The 19728-nt window shown below is 40.7% G+C and overlaps 2 protein-coding genes across 2 annotated transcripts in view; one reads left to right on the top strand and one right to left on the bottom strand.

The window, feature by feature from the left end:
• Positions 1-19728, top strand: part of LOC137284716 (UPF0764 protein C16orf89 homolog) — a 441860-nt gene that overhangs the window by 67283 nt on the left and 354849 nt on the right. The window lies entirely within an intron of this gene.
• Positions 3934-19728, bottom strand: part of LOC137283433 (uncharacterized) — a 34769-nt gene continuing 18974 nt past the window's right edge. The window contains exons 16-34 of the mRNA XM_067814906.1: positions 19064-19162; positions 18718-18775; positions 17165-17314; positions 16133-16212; positions 15183-15292; positions 14641-14745; positions 13980-14058; positions 13292-13409; positions 12812-12892; positions 11301-11410; positions 10718-10831; positions 9355-9516; positions 8813-8941; positions 8291-8421; positions 7436-7576; positions 6405-6528; positions 5713-5809; positions 4735-4845; positions 3934-4042 (exon numbers count right to left, since the gene is read on the bottom strand). Of these exons, the coding sequence (XP_067671007.1) occupies positions 3975-4042; positions 4735-4845; positions 5713-5809; positions 6405-6528; positions 7436-7576; positions 8291-8421; positions 8813-8941; positions 9355-9516; positions 10718-10831; positions 11301-11410; positions 12812-12892; positions 13292-13409; positions 13980-14058; positions 14641-14745; positions 15183-15292; positions 16133-16212; positions 17165-17314; positions 18718-18775; positions 19064-19162 (2067 nt within the window). The 3' untranslated portion in view covers positions 3934-3974. The remainder of the gene's footprint in view (positions 4043-4734; positions 4846-5712; positions 5810-6404; positions 6529-7435; positions 7577-8290; positions 8422-8812; positions 8942-9354; positions 9517-10717; positions 10832-11300; positions 11411-12811; positions 12893-13291; positions 13410-13979; positions 14059-14640; positions 14746-15182; positions 15293-16132; positions 16213-17164; positions 17315-18717; positions 18776-19063; positions 19163-19728) is intronic.

Here is a 19728-nt window from a genome sequence, read left to right as displayed (position 1 = left end):
CGCTCAACGAAATATAGATAATATTAGTATTCTGTTTTTGACCAATCAGAGAGCAGTTCGTCATTGGTGCAAGCCTATTGAAGGTGAAGGACAAGCCTTCCTTGCACGTTTGACAGGCACTATGCGTCGTCGATGCACTGTTGTTCTCAATGCCCATAGTGGACGTACCCGTTATTGAACTTATGACATGGTCGTTTGACCCCTGCCCGGTTTGTGGACTTGTGATATAGTGTAATTATTGTTAGTGCATAGTGCTGTACACTACTACTGCAACTACTACCAGTACAACTACTACTACTACTTCTTCTACTACTACTACTACTGCTGCTGCTGCTGCTGCTGCTGCTGCTGCTGCTACTACTACTGCTACTATCTCTTGAGAATAAACAGATATTCACTCTGACAATCCCCTCGCTGCAGCAATAACATTTAAGGTCTCAGAATTATCATTTGTTTATGGAAGGCGTGAATCGTATTTTCTAATGCATGTGTTTATGACAGGTGTGTTTTCGAGAATCCCCGGTGTCATCACCATTCTGTATGGAAAATATCTTTTTTCCAGTATTTATTAAAAAATAATTATAACAGAAGAATTGTTATATATTTTGTTACAAAGCATACGAACAAACGCAAATGGTCATACAATGAATTAATAATATTTAATTTTGATTTAATTTACATAACTTGACAAATCCAGATAGCATACATTATACATACAGAATCGCAGTAAAACAACATATTAAGATTGAGAGATGGTTAAATGATTGTGTACTCGAGTTGAAGAAAATACCTAGTCACGTTTTATTTTATCTTTTATTCAAGATATATTCAATATAATTCCCGTTAAATCAACGGTCTGTATACAGAATCTGCTAAATTTACAAACAGTTTAATAATATAGTATCATACTATACTGGACAAAACAAGTTAGGGATATTAATATTTTTATGATTGATATTTCATCAGTGTGTCAATGAATAAATAGATCATTATTCATAATTTCAAAATTGACATATATCCCTATTTTTGTCCAGTATATATGAATTTGGTATAAAATACAGACACGATAATAAAGTTAAACTAAAATACAATTCATCAAAATTATATTTATCTTGAGTATGTAGTAGAACATGAATCGCCTAGGCTGCTGAAAGTTATTGTGTACTATCGTCCCTTTGCCGCAACAGGATCCGATGAGGTGAGCGAGCAAGTGGTTTTAGTTTTACATCGATTTTAGATATCTTCTAGCAATATCACTGCAGGGTCACCAGAATGGGCCACACACATTCTACCCATGAGGGGAATCGAACCCGGGTCTTCGGCGTTACGAGCGAACGCTTTAACCCCAACGCTACCCCACAGCCCTTGATCACATGTTAAGACACTTGTTCATGTGACATAATTTATATTTGAGAGTTTGAGTATGGATTTGAGTTCCAACAATCATTCGAACCTATACTGCATCGCCAGCACACAGACCTAAGCCAGATGTATGACAGTGCGGATTCGAACCTACACTGCATCGCCAGCGCACAGACCTAAGCCAGATGTATGACAGTGCGGATTCGAACCTATACTGTATCGCCAGCTCACAGATCTAAGCCAGATGTATGACAGTGCGAATTCGAACCTATACTGCATCGCCATCGCACAGATCTAAGCCAGATGTATGACAGTGCGGATTCGAACCTACACTGCATCGCCAGCGCACAGACCTAAGCCAGATGTATGACAGTGCGGATTCGAACCTACACTGCATCGCCAGCGCACAGACCTAAGCCAGATGTATGACAGTGCGGATTCGAACCTATACTGTATCGCCAGCACACAGATCTAAGCCAGATGTATGACAGTGCGAATTCGAACCTATACTGCATCGCCAGCACACAGACCTAAGCCAGATGTATGACAGTGCGGATTCAAACCTACACTGCATCGCCAGCGCACAGACCTAAGCCAGATGTATGACAGTGCGGATTCGAACCTATACTGTATCGCCAGCACACAGACCTAAGCCAGATGTATGACAGTGCGAATTCGAACCTATACTGCATCGCCATCGCACAGATCTAAGCCAGATGTATGACAGTGCGGATTCGAACCTATACTGCATCGCCATCGCACAGACCTAAGCCAGATGTATGACAGTGCAAATTCGAACCTATACTGCATCGCCATCGCACAGATCTAAGCCAGATGTTTGACAGTGCGGATTCGAACCTATACTGCATCGCCATCGCACAGATCTAAGCCAGATGTTTGACAGTGCGGATTCGAACCTACACTGCATCGCCAACGCACAGACCTAAGCCAGATGTATGACAGTGCGGATTCGAACCTACACTGCATCGCCAGCGCACAGACCTAAGCCAGATGTATGACAGTGCGGATTCGAACCTATACTGTATCGCCAGCACACAGATCTAAGCCAGATGTATGACAGTGCGAATTCGAACCTATACTGCATCGCCAGCACACAGACCTAAGCCAGATGTATGACAGTGCGGATTCAAACCTACACTGCATCGCCAGCGCACAGACCTAAGCCAGATGTATGACAGTGCGGATTCGAACCTATACTGTATCGCCAGCACACAGATCTAAGCCAGATGTATGACAGTGCGAATTCGAACCTATACTGCATCGCCATCGCACAGATCTAAGCCAGATGTATGACAGTGCGGATTCGAACCTACACTGCATCGCCAGCACACAGACCTAAGCCAGATGTATGACAGTGCAAATTCGAACCTACACTGCATCGCCATCGCACAGATCTAAGCCAGATGTTTGACAGTGCGGATTCGAACCTATACTGCATCGCCAACGCACAGATCTAAGCCAGATGTATAACAGTGCGGATTCGAACCTATACTGCATCGCCAGCGCACAGACCTAAGCCAGATGTATGACAGTGCGGATTCGAACCTATACTGCATCGCCAGCACACAGATCTAAGCCAGATGTTTAACAGTGCGGATTCGAACCTATACTGTATCGCCAGCACACAGATCTAAGCCAGATGTATGACAGTGCGGATTCGAATTGGAGTCAACTGAAAAACAAGCATTATCACTAAGGTGACATAATCCCAGCCGCAAATTATCAAATCAAACTTTAAAAAGTAATAAAAAAGTAAAGGTCGTAGTGTAAGATGAAGTTAAATGTTAACGAAAACATGGCCCGTCAAAAACATCTCTTGATATCTTGCTCTTAAGTTGTTCAAACATACAAATATTAATTAAAAATATAACAAATAACAAATATTAAACACTCACTTTGACCATGCATGTCATGGTGCATGAAATTTGCCAAAACAGTCATAAACAAAAGTCTTGAAAGTCTGTGACTGAAATCCAGTGAACCTTCTTGAGATACCTTGCTGACAAGCTTAACAGTGACCTTGAAAAATACGACAAGGTCACCAAAATCGACTGTGCCAAGCGTCTTCCATAGATAAAGTTTCGAGTCGAGCATGGTACTTGAGATATTTGGTTGACAAGGGTAAAACATTAAAGTCCCTTTGTGACCTTGAAGTGAAGGTCAAGGTCACTAAACCTGACTGGGGCCTCTCTTATACTGTTAAGAACCTAGGCACCAGATACGAAACTAATCTAGTCAACGGTTCCTAAGGTATTCAATTCTTACGGGCGGACGGACCCTAATACCATAAACCTTACTTCGCGCTAAAGGCGAGGTGGGGGATTAAAATTCTGTAATCTGTATTTTACGGAGAATGTATGAGTCAAACACAGCACATGTTACTTATGACCACTTTCTTATCAATTTTCGTTCTGATGTTCTTAATGATATTGCTTTAAAGACAGTGATTGTTAATTTTATGTGATACAAATTCTGCGATTAACTGCTGTCTAATTCAGAAGGGTATAGTTGTGACATATAGTTGTGTACATCATTGCTACATTGAGCAACTTCCTCCACAGCGACCACGACTTCCCCGATGGAGACACCCCTCACAGCACGAGCTTGTCAACATGGACGCCGCACCCCAGCATCAGCCGCTCCACCGTGTACGGCGCCACTGAAAACGTAGATCCACGTGATGAAATACGCAGCCCTGTCAAGATTGATCATCAGGAGTATGGAAATGATAGGTTAAAGAACGGTACTGAATGTTGTCCTGTATTGTGCTTAGCTTTCGGGAGTTAATTCAATTTTAAAAACTCCTCGGAGTCAGTATAATATGCCTAAATGATTATACGCTACTTAAAAGATAATAGATTCCTGGTAATATTAAATACACAGTTAAAAATTGTATTTCACCTAAACGATACTTGGTTGAAATTGCTGCGCACTTAGGTACAAAAGAAGACTGTGATGCCCATCAAACTCACCGCCATTGTGTTTGTGTCATTAAAAGCTACCATCACACTATACGTTTTGTTTATTGTATTATAGCCGGTTTACACCCACACAAACAATCACTGGATTATCTGGACCACATTCAGTTATTAACAAAACCGCTGGAGTGCAGCGTTAAATAACAAACACACAATCACCGGATTGTCTGGATCACACTAGATTATTTACAGACCGCCGCCATTCAGGTGAAATATGTTTTAATACTGCGTCTAAACAAACAAACCTTTCTTTTATTAGTGGCGTTGAATGCAAAAGAACGCAAATAATACCAATTGCTAAGTGCAGCGTTAAATCACAAACACACAAATAAACAAGATAACACACCAACAAGGAAGTGTATCAAACTGTTACCTGTTGGTTGGAACTCTTTGTTTGACGTCAGGTCAAACCTGGCCGCTTCCATGGCTTGTTTCAAAGCGAACAATGCCCCAGTAGCCAAGACAATGGGAGGCTCACCGGTAGCTGGAGAAATACGTATAAAAGGTATTGCCGTGATTTGAAACCTCTACTCGTGCACGCAAAATCTAGTATTTTAGCTGAGAGCACTAGTATTAGAATAACAACTAAACAAATAACGAGTGAAAGACGACACCAGACATCATTACTACTGATCTGATTATTCCCGTGAGTTTTACTTTTACATCCGTTAAGATTCGTGGTGTGTGTGTGCGGGGGTCAGGAGGCGGGGGTTGGGGGGTCCCTCACTGTGCCCGTGCCTTTGTTTCAAGGGTAAAGCTAGCTAACAATGGGGGGGGTGGGAGGATTAAGTACAGTCGGTTATAATATATTTTTATGATTTCATGCATGAAACATTACACTCCTTAATGTACAAGATTCTGACTTCCTTGGGAGTTGTTAACAAATCTCAGACTGTTGACCCATGTCACTCTAACGGAGAACCCACTTTCTATGAGTTTGAATCATTAAATTTCTTTACATGAAATCAACTCACTCATATATTCTACAAATTTAATATGATTAGTTGATTAAGCACAGTTCACTGTCAACTGTTGACGCTACATGTAATTAGCTGCTGGGGCTCAGAGCCAGTTAATAGCTGGTCACAACACGTCCCCACTAAATCCTTTGTCACAACGTACAGGTAGGGAGCAAAGTGAGGTTTACCCTAACGGGATCGGGTGGTCAGATCCACTGAATGGGCTGCCACATCGTATCGTATCAAAACTGCGTAGACCTACGCTCATGATGTTTATCACTGGATTGTCTGGTCTAAACTTCATTATTTACAGACCGTTGCGATAAAGCTGAGCTATTGTTAAGTGTAGCGTTAAACGACAAACTATAATTTTGGAGGATTGAAATGCTTACCCTTCGATGCTTTAACGCCATAGGGATTAGGCGCATCTGGCAACATTTTGATGCGTATGTCCACGGGAATGTCTTTAGTTGTGGGCGGCTTGTATTCCTGTGGAACATAAATGAAGAACTGTCTTCGTTCATGGTGCAAAATAACCGACCCCTTACAACCTGTATTTTGGATTTGAGATGGGTGTTAAAGGTATCTCTAAATTTTGTTTGCGTGGCTTTACATATTGCATCCATGTTGGAAATTAAATCCGTGTTTTCGATGTGACGAGCGGTCGCTTTAACCACTAGGCTACCCCACCGTTCCGTTAAAAACGCAGAGCAGAAGTTTTTATATTCAGAAACACGACTAGTCGGGCTAGTTTTAAAGGTATTTCTACAGGTGAGGATCCTGTTACAATACATCTTTAGTTACCCATGCTTGTCGTGAGATCGGATGGTCAGGCTTGCAGACTTGGTTGACACATGTCATCGTATCCTAATTGCGTAGGCCGATGCTCACGGTGTTGATCACTGGATTGCCTGGCCCAGACTCGATTATTTACAGCTGGAGTATTGCTGAGTGCGGGGTAAAACTAGACTTACTCACTGTCTGTAAAGGCTTTCCGTCATAAATATGGCACTAGTTCATAATGCCAGCGCACTGTTCACTCCTAGATTGGAGAAAGGAGCAGTTAAGTATAGTATAGCCTCACCCATGTCCCGTCAGTCAACACAGCCCCTGTCTCCGGGTCGTAGATAATGTTCTCCGTCAGCAGGTTCCCCAAACCCATCACATAGGCACCCTCGATCTGACCAATATCGATGGTGGGGTTCAGGCTGCAAATTCAGACATGACAATAATGTTCAAAATGATATACATAAAAAGGAGAAAATATGGGGATTTACGAGCATTACTTACCTGATTAAGAAATACAAAATCAAAATAATTTAATGACATTTATTTGAGTGGTTTCATTTTCAATTTTTAGTCAAATTTTGTAACCGCATTGTGTTACCGGTAAACCAGGGCGGATTTACCTTCTTCGCAAACACCTGGTGTCATCACTGTAATTTGCACAGGTATATGTCCCTGTAAGTTTGTTTCTGAGGACAATCAAGGCTGCGTGTTCTTTTGCACAGGTATTCTATATCTCATTAGTGATTTTGTTTTTTATTTCCCCACAGCGTATGTAGCATACATCTAATTAAGAAAATACAAGGAACGGGACATAACCCACTCTCTTCATTTTGGCACATGGCACTCCGATGTACTGATTTGATAAATCTGTGAAGGGATTCAATGTGGTATCAGTTCCCGTTAGTCAAACACTAGCTTTATTCCAGTGGAACAGACTGGTTATTCTCTGTCACTGACGTTTTGAAATAATCAAGACTGGTTATTCTCTGTCACTGATGTTTTGAATTGACAGAGACTGGTTATCGTCTGTCATTGACGTTTTGAATTAATTGACACTGGTTATTCCCTGTCATTGATGTTTTGAATTAATCGACACTGGTTAGTCTTTGTCATTGAAGTTTTGAAATAATCAAGACTGGTTATTCTCTGTCACTAACGTTTGGAAATAATCGAGACTGGTTATCTTCTGTCACTGACGTTTGGAAATAATCAAGACTGGTTATTATCTGTCACTGACGTTTGGAAATAATCGAGACTGGTTATCTTCTGTCACTGATGTTTGGAAATACCCTAGACTGGTTATTTCCACAGTACGTTAGAACCAACCTTTCCCCACAGTCAAATAGTATGTCCACCCTCCGGACCTGGTTCTCTCCCGTGAGGACGTCAAGCTCCACCTCCGTCACCCCCACGCAGTACGTGAAGTAGTGGAACTCTCCAGGACCTTCCTTCTTCTTCGGGGTAGATCTGGGAGACACAGCGAAGGATAGGTTGAATTAGTGAGCAAGTTGTTATGTCGCTTTCCGAGCAATTTCAGCAAAATATGACCGCGGGGGACACCAGAAAGAGCTTCACGCAATGTACCCATGTTGGGAATCGAACACGGATCTTCGGAGCCGCGAGCGACAGCTTTTACCACGCGGCTAACCTACCGCTCCGGGTACACATGATGGACCAAGGACTGATTTATATGCGTCTTGTTGTGATTCATTCGGGTATTCAGTCAATCACATTCCTTCACGAGTTGAATTCGTTCGTGCGAACACATTGCCGGAGAGACAACATATCAACATAACCCCAACATAACGTTGTAGAAGCGAAATCATTTCAGTTAATGTATTCATCAGAGGAAGAACACCCCATCCTTTTACAGAACTACAAATATACTGAACATCAAAAGAAACGCAAGTTTCGAAAAAAATGAAATCTCATAGAAGTAAGCGTGTTCATGCATGTAAATACAGAGTTGAGTTTCTTTTGCTGTTCAGTATAGCTTAATATGTGATGGGAGACCTTAGCCTTACACTGCTTTTTGCAACATTCCGGCAATATCGCGGAGGGGGACACCAAGAAATGCAATAGGTCATCGAGGGTTAACTACAGTGGCATTATAGATTTTTTTTTTTACACCAAGACTTTAGTAAGGTTCCTTAACTTCTTTTGAGTAGAATATAGACTTACTTGTGCTTAGCTGTTAGTTCTATTCCAGCCAAATCACATGTTTTCACCAACGTTTCCCAGTCAAATTCGGGGTTGGCGTCACGGATTGGTGCCATTCTTTCCTTCAGGATCTCACAACATTTCAAGGCTGACTGTAAGACAAGTATGTTGCAAGTCAATGGTATTGTATCTACTCTACCATGATGTAGATTAAAGACCCTCAACCCTATCGTTTTAAAAAATGAAGCAGCCCTCCAATCCGGCATACTCTCAATATCGGCACTTGAATTTGATCCCGGCAAAAGTTAGGTAATTCATGATCATTTATTTATACACCCTCTAATCCAGAGTCAGGTTATTCCGTAAATAATCGAATCTGGATTAGACAATCCAGTGATCAACAGCACGAGCACAGTCTGAGCTTTTGAAGATGAGAGCAGTAAATTCTCTATGGTCGCCAAACTGATACAAATACCTTCATATAAATAAAGTATACATACTGAAACGTGTTTCTTAATTTTACACAATAATGTTTCCTCTTACCATGACAGATGTTTCACTGGCCGTGCTTCCGCCCGTCAGAAAACTGTTGGCTGTCGTGTGAGACTGGTTTGGCAGGACCTTCACCTTGCTCACGGGAATGCCGAGGGTCATGGCCACCGCTTGCGCAACCTACAGAGGAAATACTTGTATTGTATTATGTGGCATTGTACTGAACAGAATGTAATAAAATTCTTTGGGATTTATTGAACTTTAAGGCGTTAGATGAGTGAGTGAGTTTAGTTTGCGCCGATTGTAGTATTCCAGACACATTGTACCCATATGGGGAATCAAACCCGGGTATTCAACGTGTCGTGCGAACGCTTATACCACTTAGCTACCCCACTTACGACCCATTGTTGAACAGCATATATGATATGTTGTATCGTACAGCGTATTGTGTCAACGTATTTCATTATATTATATTGTGATGTAATTGTTTAAACTTAACTTAAATTGTTGTTGTGCAGTTGTATTGTATTGCATTTGATACAATTGCATCTACAAAGATGAAGTCAAACTGACAAATATGTCAGTCTACGTACCTTGGTGAATAAACCCTGTCCCATCTCAACGCCTCCCTGGACGACAGTAACGGTACCGTCTCGGGCATAGATGGCAACGTCGACAGTATGGCCGGGGCCCATGTACACAAGCCCATACTTCACAGGCGTCATCGTCAACCCACGTTTCTTCCATTGGTTAGCCTAAGAATTGAATGAATATCAGAATGAATGAATGAGTGTGGTTTTACACCGCTTTTAGCAATAGTCCTGCAATATCAATGCGGGGGTACCAAAATGGGCTTCACACATTGTACTGGCGGGAGGAATCGAACCCGGGTCTTCATCGTAACCAGCGGGCGTTTTAACCATTAGGCTACCCTACCACCCCAATGTGTTTTCTCAGAAACCTGATGCGCATGCAATTAATTACTGTGTACCTTTGGTCAGGTGGAAATTTCTAGCAGTTTTGCAGCAATATGCTAACTCTAAAAGTCCAAAATACACAATACGTACATGTACATAACATACAATCCTATTATCACAGGACAGTAGAATAACTAAAATAGGCAGTTGGTCAAAGCTAGTATATACCCATAAAACTGTATCCGCATCTTTAACAATTGAAACGGGGTTAGATCGCTAGGAACTAAACCTAGATCACCTCACTATGGGGACTAACAGTGCCATTGCTGCTGGCGATTATTAATAAACTAAGCCATGAATATAACATAAAAATATTCTTTGATTAAAGCCCTTGCACTCACAGACAATCCTTGAATGATATGATCTTACATGCAATGTGAGCGAGACGAAATACCACGTTTGTTCTGCTTTCTTTCGTAAAATCAATAGAATAGGGCTTGAAAGCCTCGCGAGACTCTACTTCCAAGTACAAAGACTTTCCGGCTCCCTTTGCACGCCGAGACGGGGCCCAGCTTACTTCCGGTACATGACTTCCGGTTGCAATGTATATTCATGAACCAGATAAGGTTCCACATTGCGCGACTGGCAAATACGACTTTACAAATATGATCACGTGTACAACCATGCTGGACTGTCAACGCTCATGACAATCGTAAAGGCTGGCTAATTTAGGGATGGTTAGATCAGAAATTTGTTATTCCTGCAGAGATTAATTATCGGTTCCGTACTGTCAAGTGACAACCATGACTCCATACGAAAAGGTATGAAAGGTGGTTAGGCACCGAAAGCACCAGGATCTCGCGAAGTACAATGACCTACCTTTAGGCCCTATGTATAGCAAATACAAATAGAAAGTACATGATGTACATCAATTGCTTTAATTCTGTTTAACTCCGTCGGAAATACACCATTGTATAAGATAGGTCCATCTGTAAGTTACTGGTGAGGAAGGAATTTCACTATAAGTGAGCTACAGTACCTTGTTGAAGCTGTTGACCTCGTTCTGGCGTCTGGCAACATCCGCCCACTGCTGTAGGTCAGTCCACAGTTTTCTCAAGGTGCAGTACGTCAGTTCATGTCCACGCAGGTCAGTCTAAGACAAACAAGGTCCCATTTAATGCCCTGCTCATTGCCCAGGTAACGACTTATCACTTCTCAACAGTAAACAGGTCTTGGCACGTTCGAGAACACACCTTATTCAACGCATTTGGTTACACGTGCATGTGTATTTGTTCTGAACAAGAGTTCCATATATATAGTCTCAATATTTCTTCATTACATTTATCTTGATGATCTACTAAGATAATAGATCAACAACCTTCTGTAATTTTCAGGATACATTACAGTAATATATCCAAACAAAGAGCGAAAAGAACATTAGTAACCATATTTGTTTCTTTTACATAAAGCAAAATATTTTGGGTATGTTACGTTCCTCCCAAAGAACAAAATCTTTGCTCATTTGTTTTCTGCACACTGGACACGAATCTCTATTATATAACTGGATTTATTGTATGCAAAGAGAAAAGAAATCTTTCACTTATCCCCTGGTCATAACCTACCTGGCCGATCTTGTAGAGGTTCAGCTCTTTGATCTCCAGGGCGTTCCGACTGAGATGCCTGGCCACGTGCTCCAACACAGACTCGATGATGAGACCAGCAGGGAGGGGGCCTACACGTTTAGATGAGTGAGCGAGTTTAGTTTTAATCCTCACGTTGGCAGGATAGTTCATCGGATACCAATTCATCTAAACCAACCCCCAAACACACAAAACAATAGATACACACATATACAACCATGGTTTGGTTGCTGTGTAACACACTCCGCAATATTCAAGCTATATGGCGACAGTCCGTAAATAGTCGAATCTGGACCAGACAGTCCAGTGATCAACAGCATGAATATCGATATAGGCAATTGGGATACACAGTGACATGTGTCAACCAAGTCAGCGATGCTGACCACCCGATTGTTAGACAAATCTTACGACAAACTGGGCTTACTGAAGATCAGTTCTAACCTAGATCTTTAAGGGGCTTTTCAAATAAATAACAAAATGGCATGAAATATAACAAATATTCGCAAAATTACGCACATGAATTATAAGAGTAATTTGTAATTAAAACATGTCCATAGTATAACACAGAATCCAAGCGGCTCCCATTTAGTACTCCAGTTGCCGGAGGTACAGAAATTGCTTAGGGGTATTGACTGTTTATGTGTACTCATTGCTGAATGATTTTTTTTGTTGTTGTTGTTTTCTTTTTTTTTCCCTTCCCATCTCCTATTTCATAAGTTCTTCTCATTAAAAGAGACAAATTAATAAAATATCCAGAATGTAATTAATGAGGATGCAAGTTTTTGCATTTTGCATGTAACAGTCAGGTTTTGCATATGACATTGAAGCGTAAAAATTACATCAGCATCTGGGAACATGAAACTTAAATTTACGCGGAAGATATTTTCATATGCCTCTGTGCAAAAGAAAGTATATACCTGGTGTTTCGGAATTATTTTAGAAAAATTTTTGAATACCCTGAAACGCTTCCTCGGTTTGATGCACTATTTATGTAAATATTTAGCAGCATGTAGGTCGTAGTTCCTTTTGGTATTTTCTGTATGATTATATTTTCACAACCAACTGAAATCATTTCCACTGATTCAGTCAGCCTATCAACTCACTCGAATATGTTCTTTTCCCTCAACCACGACGCATTTAATTGAAGATTTATATTAGTTATTTTGAGTATAGATACTGACACATAAAGCTCTAACTTTCGCTCGTTATCCTTAACGCCAGAGAAGAGACCCGAAATTACGGCAAATAACTTGAAAACACTTGATAATTCGAAAGTAGATAACACGCTCTCCTTGGCAGATAGTAATGAAATATACATTTCAGTTTAAGAAATAATAGTAAGTATCTTCAATGTAATTGTAGTTATCATCTACGCGCTTGTACTATGATATGTTTGCAGACTGATGTTTATACGCTTATTTGATTGTAATGCAAAGGTGTGTGTTCGTTTTCTGCTACATGTAGCTGCCGCTATGGAATAGGACAACCCTCACCTGGTGCCCTCATGCTGGTGTTCGTCGGTTTGTCTGTCTTGCAGGCGATCACTTTAATTCTCCAGTTGGGGATGTAGTAACCTAGCAACAGAATGTACAAGAGAATCCAGAAATACTATCCGCCTCACACTGTAGTGACATTCACATGATGCTTGTTTGATTAACCCCACAAACAGCAATATTTCAAAGTATAAGATAGTCTGTAAAACGATTTAAGTCAAGGCAATCAAGTGGTTGATAACACGAGCAACAAGCCACGTGTCGGGTAGAATATTACCTGTTACAAGGAGAGTTTGCGTTCCTAAACAGATTCCGTATTCAGATTTGTGGTTATTGAGACGATTCACTTTTTACAACCAACCAGGGTAATTCTTTTCAAGAATCCACACATTTCATGTGAAGCATTAACGTAAGTATTTTTCTGTATGTTCCTTTAATTATGTTTTTGAGTATATTCATGAGAATACACCATCGGCTAACCTTGATCCAGTGTCATCATAATTTCATTGAAAAAGAACGCTGAATTAGGCGAGCAGCCACTGTCGCAGTATACGTCAACGCTGACAACGTGAACACGCCCGGCTTCGTCAAAACCAACCTGGTACACAGATGATCAAATTATGTGAACGATACGAAAGCCAATTGTTTTGTTTTCGAAGGGTACTTCCTGAAATATCGTTGTCCCCTGCTTTGGGGGAACGGTAAACACTTTCGTATACATTATTTCATTCGACCAAGCCGCTCGTAAATAAATGCTTCAAATCATGACGAAATGAAAATTTCCATGTTGTGTATAATATACTGAACAGCTAAAGAAACGTAAAAAAATTAAATCTCATAAAATAAGCGTTCATGTTTATGTCTTCTATTTAAAAAACATAGCACGCACAAACTATTTATGACAAAAAAGCATAGTTGCGTTTCTAATGTTTTCAGTATATATTAATTTACATGAATATCCGTAAATCTTCAACAACTATGCTGCGCTACGGGAGGCCATGTGTGGGTCTAAATCTTTACAAATCCCTTTTCGATGTTTCGATGGTCAGTGTATTATCCTTGCCTATGTCACACAGATTTCAAACTCGTGGTGTGAGGTTACGACTGGACACCGGGTGTTTTATCGAACGATGACATGCCGTGAAATGAGTCAGTAATGTGAACTTACGTCATATTTAGCAAGCACCGGGAACCGCTTTCCAGACATCTTCATGTTGGTCGACATATCTACAGCGATCCTCACTGGTCTATACAAACAGACAGGTAGGACAGACAATTAAGGATTGGCTGTGTATCACATCTTGTACGTTTCAAGTAACCAAGTTATGAATCGAAAAACCGATGTGCAAAGTGTATGAATCCGCGTGACAAAAAAGGAATTTCCTCGTCTGTATAGTAATTACCCAGGTGTCCGTAGAGATTAAATTAAAGTAGTGCGCTTTGGAGTTTTCGTCTTACCCCGTACTTAGCAGTAAATGAGTTTGAGGGCTTGGTTTAATATTTTGCATTCACTTGGAAATGAAGGCAGTAACTTTAATGTTTACTGTGTCAAACGAAAAATTACGACTGATTTGTATCGTAAAGGTTATGATTCAAACTGCGTCAAAATATATGTTATTGTTACGGTCACGAACATCGACGTTGGCGACACTGACGGTGATGGGGGCTAATGTGTCCTTGACCTTTAAAGTGCAAGAAACATGATAGTTCGATTAGATATTATAGTTCGATTCCCAGCCGCGTCGATTATGCTTTTTGGTCTTGTCTGCCTCAGGAACCGCGGTTCTAGTGTTGAAAGCGAGGGCACTCACTGAAGAAAAAAAGCTTACTTTTTGGTCTTGTAAGCGGCAACACCAGCGGCAGCGGCTATAGGGATAGAACAGAGAGCCTTGCCCCCGAACGATCCTCCCAACCTGGGCACTGTCACGACGATGCTGAAAACATGATGGGTGACGAGTTAGGTTTAGTGTCACTCGGCTCATGATTTACTTTCATCAAAATTGCCATCTCGTTGTCATATGTTTTGTTAGTATTTCAAGGCACAGTAAGAGGGGGCGGGTACATTCACCGACAGAGCCAGTACCGTACATTTTATTATGTTACAGTAGATGTACTGTAAGTGTACTGGTCGATACACCTAGAAGGTCTCACATGCTTTATTGACTCGTAGCCATGGCTACATCTGGTATTGAAAATTAGCATCTACGAATTTAATATATGTATTTATTCTTTTGTCTTTAAAGTGACTGACAGTTTCTTAAGTCTGATGCGACATGGATGAGTGCCTTTTTCAGTCAACTCTTCAAGCTCTTCGACCTCGAGCGCCTTCTTAAAATATGTCCCTATTCATTTTATTGGTAGTACTGCTTACTTGTTCATCGGTAACCCTGTAACCATGGAGACAGCCCCCTGTGTCAGTTCACTCGACTGGGTGGATGAGTACACGTCCAACCGCTCTTCTGACGGCACGCACACCGTCACCTGGTTGACAGGGGAGATAACATTTGTATTTATCCTACCTCATACATAAATGTGGCTTTATCCTACCTCATACATAAATGTAGCTTTCTGATTGGCTAAGCGCTCTTCTATTATTTTCAATTTACTCATACTTACGGGCGAGGTACATAACAATGTACCCCGCTGCCAATGGCAACTCATTCGGTATTTCGTTATAGTACTTTTTTTATCTCGAATACCATTGACCCGCGCACGATGCACGGAAATGACCGATCTTTTGCGAATGTAAATGAATGGAAGGGTAACAACTCTAAATTTGTTTTTCTTTTATCGTCTGCAAATTCTAGCGATGGTTACGAAAAGACTTGCCCGCATTCCAATAAATGAATTTTAACAGAACCCTAAAGTGCACTATTCAAGAGTCAGTGCCATGAGTGTGATTTACGTAAGACGGCGACTTCCGCATGTATGACCCAATGCAAGTTGACACGAAAGGATTCCAGGTAAGAAAACAGGTTACAGCAACATACACTTTTCCCAGGAGGCGACAAACCTTGAATGGACAGTTGGTTAGACGAGGTGAAAGTTTAGACGAGTAACTCGATGGTCATAACATCGATCCTGATGTACTTCCGGATCAGCATTCAATTTGACTCTAACTGGCAAGTGCGTGTCGCAAAAGACAATCAATGCCTTTTGAAGATATTTCTGGGTCTGGGATACAACATTAAGTAAGAAAACAAAATCCAAATCCGTTTTTACACAAAGGATGCTTATTGTCGGTGACATAGTCATAGGTGGAGAAGATGTGGGGGAGGATGAGGATGTTGTTGATGAAGGTGGTGATGATTCTTAGCTCACCTGGTTCTCCATATAGAAGTGGTAGTTTGTACCAGACCGAGTTCTGCCGCTCAGGGTCTTGGAGCATTTCTTCATAGCGGCTGTAATATTAGCACACATTTTAAATGCCAATGGTCAACAAAACAGCCAGTTTCAATATGTTTGACTTTTTAACTCAACATTGTAAGTTGATGATATTCTCAGAACCTGAAAATCCCCCATCTGTGTTGCCTATTCTCTAGTGGAGAATTACTGACACAGAGCTTTGTCCTATGGTCTTGTGTAAGCTGGTCGTTCTTTGATGTGTAAGCGGACAGCAGATTGTTCATTGAAATGAAACACTATAAGCCGAATTTGTATTCATTGAACATTCGGTTGCTATTCTACTTCTAATTTTACGCCGCTATTGGCAATATTCCAGCAATATCACGGCGGGGGCACCAGAAATGGGCTTCACACATTGTGCCCATATGGATAATCGAACCCGGGTCTTTGGCGTGACGAGCAAACGCTTTGACCGCCGGACTACCCCATCGCCCACTTACACCTACTATAGGACTATAGTAATTCAAACTGTAATTAGCTGAAGGATATATTTAACATTGCAAGGGTAGTGATGTGTCAGACAACTTCGACATCAGCAACACAAAACCGTGTTTTTCTTTGTCTACCCTCATGCCTCTCTTCAAACTGTCTTTTTACTGCATCTTCTGTCTGTCTCTCCCTTTCATTTCTCTCTCTCTCACGTACGCGCACACACACACACACACACACACACACACACATACATACACACTTCCACTCTATCGCATTCACCCACATTATCTATACCTGCTCACTGGATAGACAAGCTTAAGCTTGTGTTCCACAATGAATTGACGAAGAAACTCCCTCTCTGATTATCATCTACGCTACGAGAAATGAGTGCCGCTCGTGTGTGTGCGTCTCTCTCTCTCACTCTCTCTCTCTCTCTCTCTCTCACACACACACACACACACACACACACACACACACTGTCGCATTCCCACATTTTATCTCTTTATCTATACCTACTCTCTGGATCGCCAAGCCTGTGTTCCACCAATGGATTGGCGAAGAAACTCTCTTTCTCTATAGCATCATCCAGAGTAAGAATCGGCGTCCTAACGTCGGTGTAAGTGATGTCCACCTTCTTGACCGCCTCGTCCGCCGCAGCCTGTGTCTCTGTATGTTCAGGTATATATAGTATGCAAGCTTTTCAATCTAATCGGAATTCTCGACGGATTCAATAATCGGAAATATTCACTACTGGGGTAATATGTTATCTACGGAGTGAGTGAGTGTGGTTTTACGCCGCTTTTAGTAACGTTCCAGCAATATCACGATGGTGACACCAGAAATGAGACCACATTGTACCCACTGAATCCAGATTTTGGTATGATGAGCGAACACTTTAACCACTGGGCCACCAGTCGCCCCTGTTAGCTCATTCCCACAGTGGTTACTTGTCATATCTTCCTATGTAACCTCTGTTCTAATACGGCCGTTTCATGGTGCGAGTGTCCAAGACTCGTGATTGGAGGCAATCAGATTTAGTAGTGCAATCAGCGACCTTGTTTTAAAAGTTCGAAAGATCTCGATAATTTCCTAAAGCATCGTGAAAACTAGTACCTCTTCCCGAGCGCGATACTCAAATGTTTCTTCTAGACAGAACTCAGTCATGTCATTTTTGTTTCTCCACATTGCTTGCATTTGTCAAGTTGAATCTAAGTCGATGTAACACGTGTTCTGATTGGACAGAAAAAGGGAGATAAATCTGCTGCCATGTTTTGCCGGTAGGGGATTTTATGAGAACAATGAAAAGTGGCCGTATTAGAACAGAAGTTCGTAGGAAGATATGACAAGTAACCTCTGTGGGAAGAGAATGCTGTTACCTGTGGAAATGGATTATTATAAAATATTTATAGTCTACAAACAGAATATTCTCTAATTCGTAGGTAATAATTTCTACGTAAATGATACTTTACGAAGATCTGATCACCTCCATATATGATATTATATTCGTTACTGCCACTGTGATATTTTATTGTGTTCTTTGGCTCCTTGCTGAATATGTTTTAAACCATATGTATTTGCGCAGCTTATTGAAATCATTTCAACGCCCATCAGCGTTATAAAAATAACCTTACATAATTCATTTAACAAGTCTTACTGTTACAAAGACAAATCGAGGTTGACAGTCAAATCAAATTATTAAGATGAAGTATATATGAAACAGACCCGTAATTTTTGTCGATTATCCGAGAAAACATAGTCACCAAAGTCGATATTGGATTATACCTTCTAAGCAGATTATATATTATACACGTAAAATTACATATCATAACTTCATAAGTCAAAGCATGTTCTACGTGAATGAAACTTACACGAATGACACCGTTGATATTTTGGAACTAATATATATCCATAGTTAGCATATACACGAAACTAGACTGATTATTCTCTGGCGTTGATATATTAGATTCGATCTGCTGTTAGGGCTGAACGCTAAATATTTGGGTTCGTAATGTAATGAGACACACGTAAATCGGTGCACACAATAACAATGTATGTGAAGCGTCAAGTACCTGCAAGAATGAGCCCAACTGGTTGTCCTGCAAACAGGACCTTTCCACTGCAGAACAGCTGAAGCAGAACCGTAGAGCGTTTGATGTACAGAGAGCATCAATCTAATGTCCACACATAGCTAATGTCATACATAAAATATTAGAGTAAAATATATAATACGTTATGCATATGCCTCTGACCACAGGAACGTCATAAATGAATACAAGGGCACTTTTTTCTATTCGCTTTTCATTCAGCTGTTAAATCTGTATATAGCAGTTAGAACTTTGAATAATATGGCTAGTTTTACAGTGATATCCTTCGATATTAACATATACAACGTGTAAAACAGGGCTGAATGATTACCTCTTCAGGAGCAAAGGGAATCATTGAAAGAGACGGTGCGCGGTTGTTGACCCCGGTGATGTCCTTGACACTGACGTAGTCCACGACCCCTGGGAGACGCTGCAAATATATGTATAATAAATTTATTAAATGAGGACGACTATATAAGATGCTTACGGAGGGTGGGGTGGGGTGGGGGGCTGTTACAGAGAGATCATTAATGTTCGGTCACTACATCATGATTATTTTGTGGTCAAAGTTGTTTTCTTTATGCTTCAGGAACAAATACATAAGATAATTTATCAGCATACCAGTTATTTAACTGATCTTTCGTTCCAGTTTTACACATATCTGGCACATGCAGCGTATGTAGTTTTCAGGAAAACATTCTTACTCCACACACACGGAAGCACTATACTATATTCCAGCTGAGCTCAAGATCAGCAACAACCTTTAATATGTGATATAGGATTTACTTTACGTAGACCTTTCAGTTAAAATATATTTTTTAGAAATACGTTGCAAAAATATGACGCAAAAAAACGTTGGTAGTCACTCGCAAAACGATGTGTTAGTAAGACTGAGATGAAACACATTCTCTGCCCAGACAAATTTTGAAAGACGTTAAAGGATTGCATGTTTGATTATAGATTCTTCTGACATAAAATACTTTTATCGATATTATA

This window comes from Haliotis asinina, chromosome 5 (assembly GCF_037392515.1).
Source record: "Haliotis asinina isolate JCU_RB_2024 chromosome 5, JCU_Hal_asi_v2, whole genome shotgun sequence".
NCBI lineage: Eukaryota > Metazoa > Mollusca > Gastropoda > Lepetellida > Haliotidae > Haliotis > Haliotis asinina.
The sequence above is the reverse complement of the archived record's forward strand: the minus strand, read 5'-3'. Positions and strand labels throughout refer to the sequence as shown.